Raw genomic sequence first — 22,737 nt, 5'->3', positions numbered from 1 at the left:
TGAAGAAGCTGCTCAAGAATAACTGGAGGATACGGCGAGAGGAGCCCAGCCGAGACTTGTGGACGCGGCGTCGTATCCACCGATCAGGGAGCTCGGGCTCCGGGCAGGACATTTCAAGGAACTCTCTAAAAGTGGATCCGTCAGCAAACCGGACAATTCGGGGTTAGCAAAAAATCTGTATTGCCCTAGAATATTTTTTAAAGATCTGCATCGTACCGATCCTCAGTTATTCCTCCAACAAATGTATAAATAAATAGATTGACAACTGGGCGTTACCATTGCCCTCATAAAAGAAGTGTATCCTAACACTGTCAACACTGATTGGACAGAGCCGGGCTGTAGAGACCAAGGGACAACGATTAACACCTTATTGTCAATGTATTCATTTATTTCTAGGAGGAGCAACAGAGGTACGGTGCAACCCAAAGCTACAAATAAGATGCTCCGAAATTACCGTATTTTTCGGACCATAAGACGCACCATGGTTTTAGAGCAGGAAAATAAAATTTTAAAGCAAAAATGTGGTCATGACACACTGTTATGGGGTGGGGATCTGCTGCTGACACTGTTATGGGGGTAATGTCCCCAAATTCTCTACTAAGGTACCCCATCCTGGTAATGATCCTCCTGCCTTGTGTATATATTTATGTCCCTCATCCTGTAAAAGCCCCATCTTGCTTTATACTCCCATCCTGCTCATATACCCCCATCATCCTGCTCATATGCCCCCATCATCCTGCTCATATACCCCCATCATCCTGCTCATATACCCCCATCCATCCTGCTCATATTCCCCCATCCATCCTGCTCATATACCCCCATCATCCTGCTCATATACCCCCATCATCCTGCTCATATACCCCCATCATCCTGCTCATATACCCCCATCATCCTGCTCATATACCCCCATCATCCTGCTCATATACCCCCATCCATCCTGCTCATATTCCCCCATTATCCTGCTCATATACCCCCATCATCCTGCTCATATTCCCCCATCCATCCTGCTCATATACCCCCATCATCCTGCTCATATACCCCCATCCATCCTGCTCATATACCCCCATCATCCTGCTCATACACCCCCATCATCCTGCTCATATACCCCCATCATCCTGCTCATATACCCCCATCATCCTGCTCATATGCCCCCATCATCCTGCTATATGCCCCCATCATCCTGCTCATATGCCCCCATCATCCTGCTCATATGCCCCCATCATCCTGCTCATATACCCCCATCATCCTGCTCATATACCCCCATCATCCTGCTCATATACCCCCATCATCCTGCTCATATACCCCCATCATCCTGCTCATATACCACCATCATCCTGCTATATGCCCCCATCATCCTGCTCATATGCCCCCATCATCCTGCTATATGTCCTGCATCCTGTGGCACACAAAAAAAAAAACGTTTACACTCACCTTTCCTCGCTCCACGCAGCGTCGCCGCTCCTCTTGTCTGTGCCGGCAGCGCTGTGTTGCGCCAGCCACTATCCCTGCAGCATCGCGATGTCCTCCAGTCTGCCGGCTGCTGCTGTGTGGACACGTGCGCACAGCGATGACGTCATCACTGTGAGCACCGGTAGTCTCCACACAGCGCTGCCGGCACAGACAGGAGGAGGAGTGACGCTGCAGGGGAACGGTGAGTACGTTGATTCACTGCACACTGCGCTGATGATGACGCGCAGGGAGCAGTGAATACAGCCGCACATGATCACTCCAGGCTGTAGTTGCCAGGGCTGATCATGCGAGCTGGCTGTTTACTATTCGCACGTCTCCGCCCATCACCCCGCCCACCTGTAGTGCCGGCTTCAGCGCTGAGAGATGGGCGGGAGGATGCATGCATATGAAATGAGCGGGCCCACGTGGTCACGGCAGGCGCTGCTACAGCCTGCTCATGCCCCTAATGACCCGCAGCATCCTCATTCCCTGCAGCCCTAAATTTAGACCATAAGGGGGAAAAAACATTTGGGGGGAAAAAAGGGGCGTCTTATAGTCCGAAAAATACGGTAACAAATGTGCTGCGCTGTACAGATTTGTGACATTTCTCTTACATGTCCGTTATTAATATCCAGCAGATCTCGCAGACGACAGCCGCGGCCATGTCTTCTCTCATAACATATGCTGTCCTCTAGTATCACATAGTCCGCACCAAATGACCGCAGAATACTGTGAACCTCTTCTGGAGACCTCTTCGCGTAAACCTGGTATACCTGATGAAATACAACCGTACAACGAATATAAAAATATGTTGCAAAATAAATTACTATAATACTGCCCCTATGTACAAGAATATAGCTACTATAATACTGCCCCTATGTACAAGAATATAACTACTATAATACTGCCCCTATATACAAGAATATAACTACTATAATACTGCCGCTATGTACAAGAATATAACTACTATAATACTGCCCCTATGTACAAGAATATAACTACTATAATACTGCCCCTATGTACAAGAATATAACTACTATAATACTGCCCCTATGTACAAGAATATAACTATTATAATACTGCCCCTATGTACAAGAATATAACTACTATAATACTGCCCCTATGTACAAGAATATAACTACTATAATACTGCCCCCTATATACAAGAATATAACTACTATAAAACTGCCCCTATATACAAGAATATAACTACTATAATACTGCCCCTATGTACAAGAATATAGCTACTATAATACTGCCCCTATGTACAAGAATATAACTACTATAATTCTGCTCCTATGTACAAGAATATAACTACTATAATTCTGCCCCTATATACAAGAATATAACTACTATAATACTGCCCCTATGTACAAGAATATAGCTACTATAATACTGCCCCTATGTACAAGAATATAACTACTATAATACTGCCCCTATGTACAAGAATATAACTACTATAACACTGCCCCTATGTACAAGAATATAACTACTATAATACTGCCCCCTATGTACAAGAATATAACTACTATAATACTGCCCCTATGTACAAGAATATAACTACTATAATACTGCCCCTATGTACAAGAATATAACTACTATAACACTGCCCCTATGTACAAGAATATAACTACTATAACACTGCCCCTATGTACAAGAATATAACTACTATAATACTGCCCCCTATGTACAAGAATATAACTACTATAATACTGCCCCTATGTACAAGAATATAGCTACTATAATACTGCCCCTATGTACAAGAATATAACTACTATAATACTGCCCCTATGTACAAGAATATAACTACTATAACACTGCCCCTATGTACAAGAATATAACTACTATAATACTGCCCCCTATGTACAAGAATATAACTACTATAATACTGCCCCTATGTACAAGAATATAACTACTATAATACTGCCCCTATGTACAAGAATATAACTACTATAATACTGCCCCCTATGTACAAGAATATAACTGCTATAATACTGCCACTATGTACAAGAATATAACTACTATAATACTACCCCCTATGTACAAGAATATTACTATAATACTGCCCCTATGTACAATAATATAACTACTATAATACTGCCCCTATGTACAAGAATATAACTACTATAAGACTGCCCCTATATACAAGAATATAACTACTATAATACTGCCCCTATGTACAAGAATATAACTACTATAATACTGCCCCTATATACAAGAATATAACTACTATAATACTGCCCCCTATGTACAAGAATATAACTACTATAATACTGCCCCCTATGTACAAGAATATAACTACTATAATACTGCTCCTATGTACAATAATATAACTACTATAATACTGCTCCTATGTACAAGAATATAACTACTATAATACTGCCCCTATGTACAAGAATATAACTACTATAATACTGCCCCTATGTACACGAATATAACTACTATAAGACTGCCCCTATATACAAGAATATAACTACTATAATACTGCCCCTATGTACAAGAATATAACTACTATAATACTGCCCCTATATACAAGAATATAACTACTATAATACTGCCACCTATGTACAAGAATATAACTGCTATAATACTGCCACTATGTACAAGAATATAACTACTATAATACTGCCCCTATATACAAGAATATAACTACTATAATACTGCCCCTATGTACAAGAATATAACTACTATAATACTGCCCCTATGTACAAGAACATAACTACTATAATATTGCCCCCTATGTACAAGAATATAACTACTATAATACTGCTCCTATGTACAAGAATGTAACTACTATAATACTGCCCCTATGTACAAGAATATAACTACTATAATACTGCCCCTATGTACAAGAATATATCTACTATAATACTGCCCCCATGTACAAGAATATAACTACTATAATACTGCCCCCTATATACAAGAATATAACTACTATAACACTGCCCCTATGTACAAGAATATAACTACTATAATACTGCCCCCTATGTACAAGAATATAACTACTATAACACTGCCCCTATGTACAAGAATATAACTACTATAATACTGCCCCCTATGTACAAGAATATAACTACTATAACACTGCCCCTATGTACAAGAATATAACTACTATAATACTGCCCCTATGTACAAGAATATAACTGTTATAATACTGCCCCCTATATACAAGAATATAAGTACTATAACACTGCCCCTATGTACAAGAAATAACTACTATAATACTGCCCCCTATGTACAAGAATATAACTACTATAAAACTGCCCCTATGTACAAGAAATAACTACTATAATACTGCCCCCTATGTACAAGAATATAACTACTATAACACTGCCCCTATGTACAAGAATATAACTACTATAATACTGCTCCTATATACAAGAATATAACTACTATAATACTGCCCTCTATATACAAGAATATAACTACTATAATACTGCCCCTATCTACAAGAATATAACTACTATAATACTGCCCCCTATGTACAAGAATATAACTACTATAATACTGCCCCCTATGTACAAAAATATAACTACTATAATACTGCCCCTATGTACAAGAATATAACTACTATAATACTGCCCATATATACAAGAATATAACTACTATAATACTGCCCCCTATGTACAAGAACATAACTACTAGAATACTGCCCCCTATGTACAAGAATATAACTACTATAATACTGCCCCTATGTACAAGAATATAACTACTATAATACTACCCCCTATGTACAAGAATATAACTACTATAATACTGCCCCCTATGTACAAGAATATAACTACTATAATACTGCCCCCTATGTACAAGAATATAACTACTATAATACTGCCCCCTATGTACAAGAATATAACTACTATAATACTGCCCCTATGTACAAGAATATAACTACTATAATACTGCCCCTATGTACAAGAATATAACTACTATAATACTGCCCATATATACAAGAATATAACTACTATAATACTGCCCCCTATGTACAAGAATATAACTACTATAATACTGCCCCCTATGTACAAGAATATAACTACTATAATACTGCCCCTATGTACAAGAATATAACTACTATAATACTACCCCCTATGTACAAGAATATAACTACTATAATACTGCCCCCTATGTACAAGAATATAACTACTATAATACTGCCCCCTATGTACAAGAATATAACTACTATAATACTGCCCCCTATGTACAAGAATATAACTGCTATAATACTGCCACTATGTACAAGAATATAACTACTATAATACTGCCCCTATATACAAGAATATAACTACTATAATACTGCCCCCTATGTACAAGAATATAACTGCTATAATACTGCCACTATGTACAAGAATATAACTACTATAATACTGCCCCTATATACAAGAATATAACTACTATAATACTGCCCCTATATACAAGAATATAACTACTATAATACTGCCCCTATGTACAAGAATATAACTACTATAATACTGCCCCTATGTACAAGAATATAACTACTATAAGACTGCACCTATATACAAGAATATAACTACTATAATACTGCCCCTATGTACAAGAATATAACTACTATAATACTGCCCCTATGTACAAGAATATAACTACTATAATACTGCCCCTATATACAAGAATATAACTACTATAATACTGCCCCCTATGTACAAGAATATAACTACTATAATACTGCCCCTATATACAAGAATATAACTACTATAATACTGCCCCCTATGTACAAGAATATAACTACTATAATACTGCCCCTATATACAAGAATATAACTACTATAATACTGCTCCTATGTACAGGAATATAACTACTATAATACTGTCCCCTATGTACAAGAACATAACTACTATAATACTGCCCCCTATGTACAAGAACATAACTACTATAATACTGCCCCCTATATACAAGACTATAACACTATAATACTGCCCCTATATACAAGAATATAACTACTATAATACTGCCCCCTATGTACAAGAATATAACTACTATAACACTGCCCCCTATATACAAGAATATAACTACTATAACACTGCCCCTATGTACAAAAATATAACTACTATAATACTGCCCCCTATGTACAAGAATATAACTACTATAACACTGCCCTTATGTACAAGAATATAACTACTATAATACTGCCCCTATGTACAAGAATATAACTACTATAATACTGCCCCCTACATACAAGAATATAACTACTATAATACTGCCCTCTACATACAAGAATATAACTACTATAATACTGTCCCTATATACAAGAATATAACTACTATAACACTGCCTCTATGTACAAGAAATAACTACTATAATACTGCCCCTATGTATAAGAATATAACTACTATAATACTGCCCCCTATGTACAAGAATATAACTACTATAATACTGCTCCTATGTACAAGAATATAACTACTATAATACCGCCCCCTATGTACAAGAATATAACTACTATAATACTACCCCTATGTACAAGAATATATCTACTATAATACTGCCCCTATATACAAGAATAGAACTACTATAATATTGCCCCCTTGTACAAGAATATAACTACTATAATACTGCCCCTATATACAAGAATATAACTACTATAATATTGCCCCCTTGTACAAGAATATAACTACTATAATACTGCCCCTATGTACAAGAATATAATTACTATAAAACTGCTCCTATGTACAAGAATATAACTATTATAATATTGCCCACTATGGACGCATTACATATCGTACCTGTTTCGTCCTATCCCTCAGGGCCTTGTCTTCATAGTGGGGGTGGTTGGTGAGGATTCTCCCGGTGCAGAGCTTCACCCCCGCCAGTAGTTGCATACTTCCAGAGAACACGGCATGTTTGGGGGTATTTGATCTGCATAGTAGAATATACATTGATTAATGATCAGTCCTTATGATTATATCATGGAGATATTATCGCGTTCTTTACTAGTAAATCTGTGAAGGTAGCCTGGGCTATAGCTTGTTTGTTCAAATGTAATAAGAATGAAGGGAATTTTGTTTACTTATCGTAAATTCCTTTTCTTCTTGCTCCAATTGGGAGACCCAGACAATTGGGGTGTATAGGCTATGCCTCCGGAGGCCGCACAAAGTATTACACTAAAAGTGTAAAGCCCCTCCCCTTCTGCCTATACACCCCCCGTGCTCCCACGGGCTCCTTAGTTTTGGTGCAAAAGCAAGAAGGAGGAAAAAATTATAAACTGGTTTAAAGTAAATTCAATCCGAAGGAATATCGGAGAACTGAAACCATTCAACATGAACAACATGTGTACACACAAAAAACAGGGGCGGGCGCTGGGTCTCCCAATTGGAGCTAGAAGAAAAGGAATTTACGGTAAGTAAACAAAATTCCCTTCTTCTTTGTCGCTCCATTGGGAGACCCAGACAATTGGGACGTCCAAAAGCAGTCCCTGGGTGGGTAAAATAATACCTTGTAATGGAGCCGTAAAACGGGCCCTTTCCTACAGGTGGGCAACCGCCGCCTGAAGGACTCGTCTACCTAGGCTGGCATCCGCCGAAGCATAGGTATGCACCTGATAGTGTTTCGTGAAAGTGTGCAGGCTCGACCAGGTAGCCGCCTGACACACCTGCTGAGCCGTAGCCTGGTGCCTCAAAGCCCAGGACGCGCCCACGGCTCTGGTAGAATGGGCCTTCAGCCCTGCGGGAACCGGAAGCCCAGCAGAACGGTAAGCTTCGAGAATTGGCTCCTTGATCCACCGAGCCAGGGTTGATTTGGAAGCCTGTGACCCTTTACGCTGGCCAGCGACAAGGACAAAGAGTGCATCCGAGCGACGCAGGGGCGCCGTACGAGAAATGTAGAGTCTGAGTGCTCTCACCAGATCTAACAAGTGCAAATCCTTTTCACATTGGTGAACTGGATGAGGACAAAAAGAGGGTAAGGAGATATCCTGATTGAGATGAAAAGGGGATACCACCTTGGGGAGAAATTCCGGAACCGGACGCAGAACCACCTTGTCCTGGTGAAACACCAGGAAAGGGGCTTTGCACGACAACGCTGCTAGCTCAGACACTCTCCGAAGAGAGGTGATGCTACTAGGAAGACCACTTTCTGCGAAAGGCGTGAGAGAGAAATATCCCTCATTGGCTCGAATGGTGGTTTCTGAAGAGCCACCAGCACCCTGTTCAGATCCCAGGGTTCTAACGGCCGCTTGTAAGGAGGGACTATGTGGCAAACCGCCTGCAGGAACGTGCGTACCTGTGGAAGTCTGGCTAGGCGCTTCTGGAAAAAAACAGAGAGCGCTGAGACTTGCCCTTTAAGGGAGCCGAGCGACAAACCCTTTTCAAGTCCAGATTGAAGGAAGGACAGAAAAGTGGGCAAGGCAAAAGGCCAGGGAGAAAAACCCTGAGCAGAGCACCACGACAGGAAAATTTTCCACGTCCTGTGGTAGCTCTTGGCGGACGTTGGTTTCCTAGCCTGTCTCATAGTGGCAATGACGTCTTGAGATAATCCTGAAGACGCTAGGATCCAGGACTCAATGGCCACACAGTCAGGTTGAGGGCCGCAGAATTCAGATGGAAAAACGGCCCTTGAGACAGCAAGTCTGGTCGGTCTGGTAGTGCCCACGGTTGGCCGACCGTGAGATGCCACAGATCCGGGTACCACGACCTCCTCGGCCAGTCTGGAGCGACGAGGATGACGCGGCGGCAGTCGGCCCTGATCTTGCGTAACACTCTGGGCAACAGTGCCAGCGGAGGAAACACATAAGGGAGCTGAAACTGCGACCAATCCTGAACTAAGGCGTCTGCCGCCATAGCTCTGGGATCTTGAGACCGTGCCATGAACGTCGGTACCTTGTTGTTGTGCCGGGACGCCATGAGGTCGACGTCCGGCACCCCCCAGCGGCAACAGATCTCCTGAAACACGTCCGGGTGAAGGGACCATTCCCCTGCGTCCATGCCCTGGCGACTGAGATAATCTGCTTCCCAGTTTTCCACGCCCGGGATGTGAACTGCAGAGATGGTGGAGGCCGTGGCTTCCACCCACATCAAGATCCGCCGGACTTCCTGGAAGGCTTGCCGACTGCGTGTGCCGCCTTGGTGGTTGATGTATGCCACCGCTGTGGAATTGTCCGACTGAATTCGGATCTGCTTGCCTTCCAGCCACTGCTGGAACGCTTTCAGGGCAAGGTACACTGCCCGTATTTCCAGAACATTGATATGAAGCGAGGACTCTTGCTGGGTCCACGTACCCTGAGCCCTGTGGTGGAGAAAAACCGCTCCCCACCCTGACAGACTCGCGTCCGTCGTGACCACCTCCCAGGATGGGGGTAGGAAGGATTTCCCCTTCGATAATGAAGTGGGAAGAAGCCACCACCGAAGGGAAGCTTTTGTCGCCTGAGAGAGAGAGACGTTCCTGTCGAGGGACGTCGGCTTCCTGTCCCATTTGCGAAGGATGTCCCATTGAAGAGGACGCAGGTGAAACTGCGCGAAAGGGACTGCCTCCATTGCTGCCACCATCTTCCCCAGGAAGTGCATGAGGCGCCTCAAGGGGTGTGCCTGACCTTGAAGGAGAGATTGTACCCCCTTCTGTAGCGACTGCTGCTTGATCAGTGGAAGCTTCACTATCGCTGAGAGGGTATGAAACTCCATGCCAAGATATGTCAGCGATTGGGCCGGTGTCAGATTTGACTTTGGAAAATTGATGATCCACCCGAAACTCTGGAGAGTCTCCAGAGTAGCGTCGAGGCTGTGTTGGCATGCCTCTTGAGAGGGTGCCTTGATCAGGAGATCGTCCAAGTAAGGGATCACCGAGTGACCCTGAGAGTGGAGGACCGCTACTACAGTAGCCATAACCTTGGTGAAAACCCGTGGGGCTGTTGCTAGGCCGAACGGCAGTGCCACGAACTGCAGGTGTTCGTCTCCTATGGCGAAGCGCAAGAAGCGCTGGTGCTCTGGAGCAATCGGTACGTGGAGATACGCATCTTTGATATCGATCGATGCAAGGAAATCTCCCTGGGACATTGAGGCGATGACGGAGCGGAGGGATTCCATCCGGAACCGCCTGGTCTTTACGTGTTTGTTGAGCAGTTTCAGGTCCAGGACAGGACGGAAAGACCCGTCCTTCTTTGGGACCACAAACAGGTTGGAGTAAAAACCGTGACCCTGTTGCTGAAGAGGAACAGGGACCACCACTCCTTCTGCCTTCAGAGTGCCCAGCGCCTGCAGAAGAGCCTCGGCTCGCTCGGGAGGCGGGGATGACCTGAAGAATCGAGTCGGGGGACGAGAGGTGAACTCTATCTTGTAACCGTGAGACAGAATGTCTCTCACCCAGCGGTCTTTTACCCGTGGCAGCCAGGTGTCGCAAAAGCGGGAGAGCCTGCCACCGACCGAGGATGCAGATTGCGGAGGCCGAAAGTCATGAGGAAGCCGCTTTGGTAGCGGCACCTCCTGTGGTCTTTTTTGGACGTGACTTAGACCGCCATGAATCAGAGTTCCTTTGATCTTTCTGAGGCCTTTTGGACGAGGAGAATTGGGACCTGCCCGCGCCCCGAAAGGACCGAAACCTCGACTGCCCCCTCCTCTGTTGGGGTATGTTCGGTTTGGGCTGGGGTAAGGATGTATCCTTTCCCTTGGATTGTTTGATGATTTCATCCAAAACGCTCGCCAAACAATCGGTCGCCAGAAATTGGCAAACTAGTTAAGCGCTTTTTGGAAGCAGAATCTGCCTTCCATTCCCGTAGCCACAAGGCCCTGCGGAGTACCACCGAATTGGCGGATGCAACCGCCGTATGGCTCGCAGAGTCCAGGACAGCATTAATAGCGTAAGACGCCATTGCTGACGTCTGAGCGGTTATGGACGCCACCTGCGGCGCAGAAGTGCGTGTGGCTGCGTCAATTTGCGCTTGACCTGCTGATATAGCTTGTAGCGCCCATACGGCTGCGAATGCTGGGGCAAAAGAAGCGCCGATAGCTTCATAGATGGATTTCAACCAGAGCTCCATCTGCCTGTCAGTGGCATCTTTGAGTGAAGCCCCATCTTCAACTGCAAGTATGGATCTAGCCGCCAGTCTGGAGATTGGAGGATCCACCTTGGGACACTGAGTCCAACCTTTGACCACGTCAGGGGGAAAGGGATAACGTGTATCCTTAAGGCGCTTAGAAAAACGCTTATCTGGACAATCATGGTGATTCTGGACTGCCTCTCTGAAATCAGAGTGGTCCAGAAACATACTCGGTGTACGCTTGGGAAACCTGAAACGGAATTTCTCCTGCTGAGAAGCTGACTCCTCCACCGGAGGAGCTGAGGGAGAAATATCCAACATTTTATTGATGGACGCAATAAGATCGTTCACTATTGCGTCCCCGTCCGGAGTATCAAGATTGAGAGCGGCCTCAGGATCAGAATCCTGATCAGCTACCTCCGCGTCATCAACCAGAGATTCCCCTCGCTGAGACCCTGAACAGCATGATGATGTCGAGGGAATTTCCAAGCGAGCTCGCTTAATCGGTCTGGGGCTGGGGTCCGTGTCAGAGCCCCCAGCCTGGGATCTATGAGATACCCCGGGGGGACATTGTTGGTCCAACTGAGGGGGGCCAGGGAACAATGAGTCAACAGAGTCCCTGTGCTGAGATACCGGTCTGGACTGCAAGGCTTCTAGTATCTTAGCCATAGTTTCCGAGAGTTTATCTGTAAAGACTGCAAACTCCGTCCCTGTCACCTGGAGAGTGTCAGCAGGTGGCTCCCCCTGGGCCCCTCTTAGCAGAGGCTCCGGCTGAGCAAGTGCAGTAGGGGCCGAGCAGTGCACACAATGAGGGTCAGTGGAACCTGCCGGTAGCGGCGTCGTACATGCGGCGCAGGCAGCATAGTAAGCCTGTGTTTTGGCACCCCTGCCTTTTGTGGGCGCCATGCTATTGTCTTCCCTGAGCAACACAATAGAGTATATAGCCAGAAAACAACTGTGCACTATACAGTGTAAAGTATATACCATAAACATATAATTACACCTCTGCACAATGGGGCTAGCACCACAGGTGCTGCTTACCACCCGCTTAAAGCGGTTGTGAGGCCACCAGAATCCCTGCCTGGGTCTCCCAGAATTTGTCCCCCTCTGCAGCGTCCGAGGAGCTGACAGGAATGGCTGCCGGCGTCCTGAGGAGAGGAGGGAGCCGTGGGCGTGACCCAGAAAGTGCGGGAACTGGTGCCCCACAGTGCACAGTGAGGGGGGTGGAGTATGCAAAGCATTCTCCAGCCCTCATTGCTGCTCGTCTGTACAGCGTCCCGCCCTTCCCCTGCTTGTCAGGGCTGTGGGCGGGAGGAAGAAAGACTAGGCCGCAAAAGCCGGGGACTCGAGTAATAAGCGTGGCCGCCGTAAAAGCGCGGCCGCGCGGAAGTCCCCGGCGCACTACAAGTCCCAGCCGCGCCTCAGTGTTAAACATGGCGGCGGCGGTCAGCGCGGTAGTCCCCCTACATAAACACACTCAGCGACGCTGAGTGTGTAATGGCACATTTAACCCGGTCAGCGCCGCGGTCCCCGGTGCACTAGCACACCCAGCAATGCTGGAGTGTTGCTGTGCTCGGTCCCCACGGGGACACAGAGTACCTCCAAGTAGCAGGGCCATGTCCCTGAACGATACCCGGCTCCTATCCAGCAGGCTCCCAGGAGTTGTGGATGAAGCACGGTCTCAGTGCCTGGAGACCGATTAGGATCCCACTTCACCCAGAGCCCTAAGGGGGATGGGGAAGGAAAACAGCATGTGGGCTCCAGCCTCCGTACCCGCAATGGATACCTCAACCTTAACAACACCGCCGACAAGAGTGGGGTGAGAAGGGAGCATGCTGGGGGCCCTATATGGGCCCACTTTTCTTCCATCCGACATAGTCAGCAGCTGCTGCTGACCAATCTATGGAGCTGTGCGTGCATGTCTGCCTCCTTCGCACAAAGCAAAAAAACTGAGGAGCCCGTGGGAGCACGGGGGGTGTATAGGCAGAAGGGGAGGGGCTTTACACTTTTAGTGTAATACTTTGTGCGGCCTCCGGAGGCATAGCCTATACACCCAATTGTCTGGGTCTCCCAATGGAGCGACAAAGAAGAAGGGAATTTTGTTACTTACCGTAAATTCCTTTTCTTCTAGCTCCTATTGGGAGACCCAGACGATTGACGATTGGGTGTATAGCTACTGCCTCCGGAGGCCACACAAAGCATTACACTAAAAAGTGTAAGGCCCCTCCCCTTCTGGCTATACACCCCCAGTGGGATCACTGGCTCACCAGTTTTAGTGCAAAAGCAAGAAGGAGGAAAGCCAATAACTGGTTTAAACAAATTCACTCCGAAGTAACGTCGGAGAACTGAAAACCATTCAACATGAACAACATGTGTACCCGAAAAACAACCAAAAATCCCGAAGGACAACAGGGCGGGTGCTGGGTCTCCCAATAGGAGCTAGAAGAAAAGGAATTTACGGTAAGTAACAAAATTCCCTTCTTCTTCGGCGCTCCATTGGGAGACCCAGACGATTGGGACGTCCAAAAGCTGTCCCTGGGTGGGTAAAGAATACCTCAAGTTAGAGCTGCGAAGACAGCCCTCCCCTACGGGGAGGCAACTGCCGCCTGCAGGACTCTTCTACCTAGGCTGGCGTCCGCCGAAGCATAGGTATGCACCTGATAATGTTTGGTGAAAGTGTGCAGACTCGACCAGGTAGCTGCCTGGCACACCTGTTGAGCCGTAGCCTGGTGACGCAATGCCCAGGACGCACCCACGGCTCTGGTAGAATGGGCCTTCAGCCCTGATGGAACCGGAAGCCCAGCAGAACGGTAGGCTTCAAGAATTGGTTCTTTGATCCATCGAGCCAGGGTGGCCTTAGAAGCCTGCGACCCCTTGCGCTTACCAGCGACAAGGACAAAGAGTGCATCCGAACGGCGCAGGGGCGCCGTGCGGGAAATGTAGATTCTGAGTGCTCTCACCAGATCTAACAAATGTAAATCCTTCTCATACCGATGAACTGCATGAGGACAAAACGAAGGCAAAGAGATATCCTGATTAAGATGAAAAGAGGATACCACCTTCGGGAGAAACTCCTGAATAGGGCGCAGCACTACCTTGTCCTGGTGGAAGACCAGGAAGGGAGCCTTGGATGACAGCGCTGCTAGCTCAGACACTCTCCGAAGAGATGTGATCGCTACCAGGAAAGCCACTTTCTGTGATAGTCTAGAAAGTGAAACCTCCCTCAGAGGCTCGAAGGGCGGCTTCTGGAGGGCAACTAGCACCTTGTTCAGATCCCATGGATCTAACGGTCGCTTGTACGGGGGTACGATATGACAAACCCCCTGCAGGAACGTGCGCACCTTAGAAAGACGTGCTAGACGCTTCTGAAAAAAGACGGATAGCGCCGAGACTTGCCCTTTAAGGGAGCCGAGCGACAGACCTTTTTCTAACCCAGATTGCAGGAAAGACAGAAAGGTAGGCAATGCAAATGGCCAGGGAGACACTCCCTGAGCAGAGCACCAGGATAAGAATATCCTCCACGTTCTGTGGTAGATCTTAGCGGACGTGGGCTTCCTAGCCTCTCTCATGGTGGCAACGACCCCTTGGGACAATCCTGAAGACGCTAGGATCCAGGACTCAATGGCCACACAGTCAGGTTCAGGGCCGCAGAATTCCGATGGAAAAACGGCCCTTGGGACAGTAAGTCTGGTCGGTCTGGTAGTGCCCACGGGTGGCCGACCGTGAGATGCCACAGATCCGGATACCACGCCCTCCTTGGCCAGTCTGGGGCGACGAGTATGACGCGGCTGCAGTCGGATCTGATCTTGCGTAGCACTCTGGGCAAGAGTGCCAGAGGTGGAAACACATAAGGGAGCCGGAACTGCGACCAATCTTGCACTAAGGCGTCTGCCGCCAGAGCTCTGTGATCGCGAGACCGTGCCATGAAGGTTGGGACCTTGTTGTTGTGCCGAGACGCCATTAGGTCGACGTCCGGCCTTCCCCAGCGGCGACAGATTTCCTGAAACACGTCCGGGTGAAGGGACCATTCCCCTGCGTCCATGCCCTGGCGACTGAGGAAGTCTGCTTCCCAGTTTTCCACGCCGGGGATGTGAACCGCGGATATGGTGGAGGCCGTGGCTTCCACCCACATCAGAATCCGCCGGACTTCCTGGAAGGCTTGCCGACTGCGTGTCCCCCCTTGGTGGTTGATGTATGCCACCGCTGTGGAGTTGTCCGACTGAATTCGGATCTGCCTTCCTTCCAGCCACTGCTGGAAGGCTAGTAGGGCAAGATACACTGCTCTGATCTCCAGAACATTGATCTGAAGGGTGGACTCCTGCTGAGTCCACGTACCCTGAGCCCTGTGGTGGAGAAAAACTGCTCCCCACCCTGACAGACTCGCGTCCGTCGTGACCACCGCCCAGGACGGCGGTAGGAAGGATCTTCCCTGTGATAATGAGGTGGGAAGAAGCCACCACTGCAGAGAGTCTTTGGCTGTCTGGGAAAGGGAGACTTTCCTGTCCAGGGATGTAGACTTCCCGTCCCATTGGCGGAGAATGTCCCATTGAAGTGGGCGCAGATGAAACTGCGCAAACGGAACCGCCTCCATTGCCGCCACCATCTTCCCGAGGAAGTGCATGAGGCGTCTTAAGGAGTGCGACTGACTTTGAAGGAGAGCCTGCACCCCAGTCTGTAGTGACCGCTGCTTGTCCAGCGGAAGCTTCACTATCGCTGAGAGAGTATGAAACTCCATGCCAAGATACGTCAGGGATTGGGTCGGTGACAGATTTGACTTTGAGAAGTTGATGATCCACCCGAACGTCTGGAGAGTCTCCAGTGCAACATTCAGGCTGAGTTGGCATGCCTCTTGAGAGGGTGCCTTGACAAGTAGATCGTCCAAGTAAGGGATCACAGAGTGTCCCTGAGAGTGCAAGACTGCTACCACTGCCGCCATGACCTTGGTGAACACCCGTGGGGCTGTCGCTAAACCAAATGGCAGCGCTACGAACTGGAGATGGTCGTCTCCTATCACGAAGCGTAGAAAGCGTTGGTGCTCTGTAGCAATCGGCACGTGGAGATAAGCATCTTTGATGTCTATTGATGCTAGGAAATCTCCTTGAGACATTGAGGCAATGACTGAGCGGAGGGATTCCATCCGGAACCGCCTGGCGTTCACATGCTTGTTGAGCAGTTTCAGGTCCAGAACAGGACGGAATGAGCCGTCCTTTTTTGGCACCACAAAGAGATTGGAGTAAAAACCTTGTCCTTGTTCCCGAAGAGGAACAGGGACCACTACTCCTTCTGCTCTTAGAGAATTCACCGCCTGCAGAAGGGCATCTGCTCGGTCGGGATGTGGGGAAGTTCTGAAGAACCGAGGCGGAGGACGAGAACTGAACTCTATCCTGTACCCGTGAGACAAAATGTCTGTTACCCACCGGTCTTTGACCTGTGGCAGCCAAATGTCGCAAAAGCGGGAGAGCCTGCCACCGACCGAGGATGCGGAGGGAGGCGGCCGAAAGTCATGAGGCAGCCGTCTTGGAAGCGGAACCTCCGGTTGCTTTCTTGGGGCGTGAGTGGGCCCGCCAGGAATCAGAGCTCCTTTGCTCTTTCTGAGTCCCTTTGGACGAGGAGAATTGGGGCTTGCCCGAGCCTCGAAAGGACCGAAACTTTGACTGCCACTTCCTCTGTTGAGGTTTGTTTGATCTGGGCTGGGGTAAGGAAGAGTCCTTACCCTTGGACTGTTTAATGATTTCCGCCAATTGCTCACCAAACAGTCTGTCTCCAGATAGTGGCAAGCTGGTTAAACATTTTTTAGAAGCAGAATCTGCTTTCCATTCTTTTAACCACAAGGCTCTGCGCAAAACTACAGAGTTGGCGGATGCCATTGCGGTACGGCTCGTAGAGTCCAGTACCGCATTAATAGCGTAGGTCGCAAACGCAGTCATTTGCGTAGTTAAGGACGCCACTTGCGGCACTGCTGGACGTATGAAAGAGTCCACCTGTGCCAAACCAGCTGAAATAGCTTGGAGCGCCCACACGGCCGCGAATGCTGGAGCAAACGACGCGCCAATAGCTTCATAGACAGATTTTAACCAGAGGTCCATCTGTCTGTCATTGGCATCTTTAAGTGAAGCCCCATCCTCCACTGCAACTATGGATCTAGCTGCAAGCCTGGAGATTGGAGGGTCCACTTTTGGACACTGGGTCCAGCGTTTGACCACGTCAGGGGGAAAGGGATAACGTGTATCCTTAAGACGTTTGGAAAAACGCTTGTCCGGGTAAGCATTGTGTTTCTGGATTGACGCTCTGAAGTCAGAGTGGTCCAGAAAAGTACTCAATTTACGCTTGGGATACAGGAAATGGAACTTCTCCTGCTGAGCAGCTGCCTCCTCTGCTGAAGGGGCTGGGGGAGAAATATCCAACAGCCTATTGATGGCCGCTATAAGGTCATTTACCATGGCGTCACCATCTGGGGTATCCAAATTGAGTGCGGTGTCAGGGCTAGACTCCTGATCACCCACCTCTGTCTCATCATATAGAGACCCTTCTCGCTGAGACCCTGACCCGCGTGAAGACGTGGAGGGTCTCTCCCAGCGAGCTCGCTTAGGCGGGCTGGGACTGTCATCAGAGTCAGAGCCCTCAGCCTGTGATGCCGGTGACCCCCTTGAAGTACGGATTAGTTCCAACTGAGGGGGACCGGGGAACATAGGCACAGCGGTGTCCATGGTCTGAGCAACTGGCCTGGACTGCAAGGTCTCCAGGATTTTTGTCATAGTCACAGACATTTTATCAGCAAAGGCTGCAAATTCTGTCCCCGTCACCGGGGCAGGGTTCACAGGCGTCTCTGCCTGGGCTACCACCACCATAGGCTCTGGCTGACGAAGTGCCACTGGGACTGAACATTGCACACAATGAGAGTCGTTGGAGCCTGCTGGTAGATTAGCCCCACATGCTGTACAAACAGTGTATACAGCCCGTGCCTTGGCACCCTTGCGTTTTGTGGATGACATGTTGTTGTCTCCCCAGAGCAATATAGGGTATACAGCCAAGAAGCGACCTTACAGTGCAGTATATATATATCTGGTACAGGAAAAAGTACACCAATACACACTGTGGCACTAAGTGGGGCCAGCACTAAAGTGCTGCTTACCGCCCGCTAAACGCGGGTGTGTGGTCGCCAGAAATCCCTAGTCTGGGTCTCCCAGAGCCTGTGTCCGTCCTCCAGCCAGACTGCGTGCAGGAATGGCTGCCGGCGTCCTGTGGAGGGGGGGGGCGGGCCCTGGGCGTGCCAGACTAAAAGCGGGAAACCTGCGTCCCACTGTGCCTAGTGAGAGGGCTGGAGCATGTAAATAAGGCTCCAGCCCTCGGCGCTGAGTAAACGTACAGCGTCTCTCCCCTTCCCTGATTGACAGGGAGGGGGCGGGAACGAAGCGGAGCTAGGCCGCAAAAGCCGGGGACTAAATTTATAAGCGCCGCCGCCGTAAAAGAGCGTCACCCAGCTAAGCTGCTGTGACTCCAAACCCCAGCGTACAGCGCTACTGTCCCCGGCGCACAGCAGGTTCACTGGGTCTGTGGATGGAGCCCGGCCTCAGGGCTTGTGGGCCGGTAAGATCCCACTTCCTCAGAGCCCCTCAGGGGGATGGGGAAGGAAAACAGCATGTGGGCTCCAGCCTCCGTACCCGCAATGGGTACCTCAACCTTACAAACCACAAGTGGGGAGAGAAGGGAGCATGCTGGGGGCCCTATATGGGCCCTCTTTTCTTCCATCCGACATAGTCAGCAGCTACTGCTGACTAAACAGTGGAGCTATGCGTGGATGTCTGACCTCCTTCGCACAAAGCAGAAAACTGGTGAGCCAGTGATCCCACTGGGGGTGTATAGCCAGAAGGGGAGGGGCCTTACACTTTTTAGTGTAATGCTTTGTGTGGCCTCCGGAGGCAGTAGCTATACACCCAATCGTCAATCGTCTGGGTCTCCCAATGGAGCGCCGAAGAAATATGTGTATATAAATAATCAAAATGTAGATGTAGTTGCATAATTATCTGTCTGTCTATGTAGCCATCGCATGGACCCATAGTATAATTTAAAGCTGTATAGTCATGAAGGGGTTACCAAGAATGAGTGAACAGATGTACAAACGATAGAAGTCTTTTAATGATGAGTAAAAGTCTTATCAGTAATGTTTACACAGAAATAATGTTTTAATGATCAAAGATATGTTGGGAGAAAATAAGGAGTTGAATACTCCTTACTCCCTTTTTCTAGCTTCAAGGTTAGAAATGCAGATTGTATAATTGGGTGTCTTGCAATATAAGAGTTCAGTTGATGACGCTGGCTTAAGGAGAACATGTCTGTGTGTTCATTTTCTGATACACTGATATATCGGCATACAGCTAATACGGCACCGTCTCTGCATATCCCAAACGAAGACTCCATTAGCAGTCTTCACCCAAATTCCTCCCTTGACAAATATTCCCTACATCCAGTAATCCGGAATATTTATCCCGCACCCCCGGTGACTCCTGCAGGACTTATTTACCGCTGCCGGTAAGTGACATATTTCTACCGGTGGATGTAGCCGCCATTGGCACTAATCCATCCGTTTGCCATTATAGTGCGGCGTTGCCGACGTCCTGACAGATAGATATCTCCACAGCTTTCCTCTATATAAAGCCGGGAATATTCTGCCGTCTCAGCGCTTCCGTCTCCTCCTTCAGATGATATAGTCCCCCGTATTACACTCCTGTGTGAGTTATATCCGCTCCAGCATAAACGGCTCTCCGGAGACAAGAAATGCATAAAGTATTAGGCGGCGTTAAATAAGATGGCGGTCTTAAACGTCTCGTCATCAGAACAGTTTATCATAAAAATAAAAAAATCATCAATAGTTATTTCAGAAATCGCCGAGAACGGATTTTTTTTTGCTTTCAAGGACTCTGCATCCTCTGGCGAGAGGCCGAAAGATTAGCATAAAGCAGATGTGAGACCGCGATTTAATCAGGGAGAGAGATGACAAACTGGGGACACCGCCGGCGGAGGAGGAGGCCGCTAACAGGACACAGCTGCCGGCGGAGGAGGCCGCTAACAGGACACAGCTGCCGGCGGAGGAGGCCGCTAACAGGACACAGCCGGTGGAGGAGGCCGCTAACAGGACACCACCGCTGGCGGAGGAGGAGGCCGCTAACAGGACACCGCCGGCGGAGGAGGAGGAGGCTGCTAACAGGACACTGCCGGCGGAAAAGGAGGAGGCCGCTAACAGGACACCGCCGGCGGAGGAGGAGGCCGCTAACAGGACACCGCCGGCGGAAGAGGAGGCCGCTAACAGGACACCGCCTGCGGAAAAGGAGGAGGAAGAGGAGGCCGCTAACAGGACACCGCCGACAGAGAAGGAGGCAGCTAACAGGACACCGCCGGCGGAGGAGGAGGAGGAGGCCGCTAACAGGACACCGCCGACAGAGGAGGAGGAGGCAGCTAACAGGACACCGCCGGCGGAGGAGGAGGAGGCTGCTAACAGGACACCGCCGGCGGAGGAGCAGGAGGCAGCTAACAGGACACCGCCGGCGGAGGAGGCTGCTAACAGGACAGCGCCGGCGGAGGAGGAGGAGGAGGCCGCTAACAGGACCGCAAAAAACAGGGACTGAAAACTTCTACACACCGCTCAGTTCTGCTACATTTTCTATAATAGGCTACTATACAGTGTGTCCACCCATATCCTGTCCACCGCACCTATATACAGTGTGTCCACCCATATCCTGTATACACCGCACCTATATACAGTGTGTCCACCCATATCCTGTATACACCACACCTATATACAGTGCGTCCACCCATATCCTGTATACACCGCACCTATATACGGTGTGTCCACCCATATCCTGTATACACCGCACCTATATACAGTGTGTCCACCCATATCCTGTATACACCGCACCTATATACAGTGTGTCCACCCATATCCTGTATACACCGCACCTATATACAGTGTGTCCACCCATATCCTGTATACACCACACCTATATACAGTGCGTCCACCCATATCCTGTATACACCGCACCTATATACAGTGCGTCCACCCATATCCTGTATACACCGCATCTATATACAGTGTGTCCACCCATATCCTGTATACACCGCACCTATATACAGTGTGTCCACCCATATCCTGTATACACCGCACCTATATACAGTGTGTCCACCCATATCCTGTATACACCGCACCTATATACAGTGTGTCCACCCATATCCTGTATACACCGCACCTATATACTGTGTGTCCACCCATATCCTGTATACACTGCACCTATATACAGTGTGCCCACTCATATCCTGTATACACCACACCTATATACTGTGTGTCCACCCATATCCTGTATACACCACACCTATATACAGTGTGTCCACCCATATCCTGTATACACCGCACCTATATACAGTGTGTCCACCCATATCCTGTATACACCGCACCTATATACAGTGTGTCCACCCATATCCTGTATACACCGCACCTATATACAGTGTGTCCACCCATATCCTGTATACACCGCACCTATATACAGTGTGTCCACCCATATCCTGTATACACCGCACCTATATACAGTGTGTTCACCCATATCCTGTATACACCGCACCTATATACAGTGTGTCCACCCATATCCTGTATACACCGCACCTATATACAGTGTGTCCCCCCATATCCTGTCCACTACCATTAACCTGAGAATGGCGGCAGCTATAGGCATAGAAGTGGTGTCTAGGTATAGTAAAGTAGCCATGCGCTACGCAATGAAACCACCTATAGCGCCACCTGGTGGAAAACAACGGAGTTAGCATTTTTATCTCGAAAATGGAACGAGATAGAGGAAAAAAAGTGAATTACAAAGTTGTAGGGCATCATCAATTCAATACGAATCCACACCTTGCACAGAAATGCTATGATATGAAACCCATGACCCCCCAAACATTGAATGCTGGTCACGCATATGGCGCTCATTAGTGGCCCCCGTCAGCTGCAATGCACATCTGGCCTCTGCACAGCATACTGTATCTGGCTGCAATGCACATCTGGCCTCTGCACAGCATACTGTATCTGGCTGCAATGCACATCTGGCCTCTGCACAGCATACTGTATCTTGCTGCAATGCACATCTGGCCTCTGCACAGCATACTGTATCTGGCTGCAATGCACATCTGGCCTCTGCACAGCATACTGTATCTGGCTGCAATGCACATCTGGCCTCTGCACAGCATACTGTATCTGGCTGCAATGCACATCTGGCCTCTGCACAGCATACTGTATCTGGCTGCAATGCACATCTGGCCTCTGCACAGCATAC

At 48.2% G+C, this 22,737-nt stretch overlaps 1 protein-coding gene across 3 annotated transcripts in view; it reads right to left on the bottom strand.

The window, feature by feature from the left end:
* DPY19L3 (dpy-19 like C-mannosyltransferase 3) overlaps positions 1–22,737 on the bottom strand; it is a 110,104-nt gene that overhangs the window by 15,645 nt on the left and 71,722 nt on the right. For all 3 annotated transcript variants that reach the window (XM_075325253.1, XM_075325254.1, XM_075325256.1), the window contains exons 17-18: positions 7,182–7,314; positions 2,064–2,222 (exon numbers count right to left, since the gene is read on the bottom strand). In XM_075325253.1, the coding sequence (XP_075181368.1) occupies positions 2,064–2,222; positions 7,182–7,314 (292 nt within the window). The remainder of the gene's footprint in view (positions 1–2,063; positions 2,223–7,181; positions 7,315–22,737) is intronic.

Source organism: Anomaloglossus baeobatrachus, chromosome 10, assembly GCF_048569485.1.
Source record: "Anomaloglossus baeobatrachus isolate aAnoBae1 chromosome 10, aAnoBae1.hap1, whole genome shotgun sequence".
NCBI classification, from domain to species: Eukaryota; Metazoa; Chordata; class Amphibia; order Anura; family Aromobatidae; genus Anomaloglossus; species Anomaloglossus baeobatrachus.
Note: the sequence above shows the minus strand (reverse complement) of the source record. Positions and strands in the feature narration are given on the sequence as shown.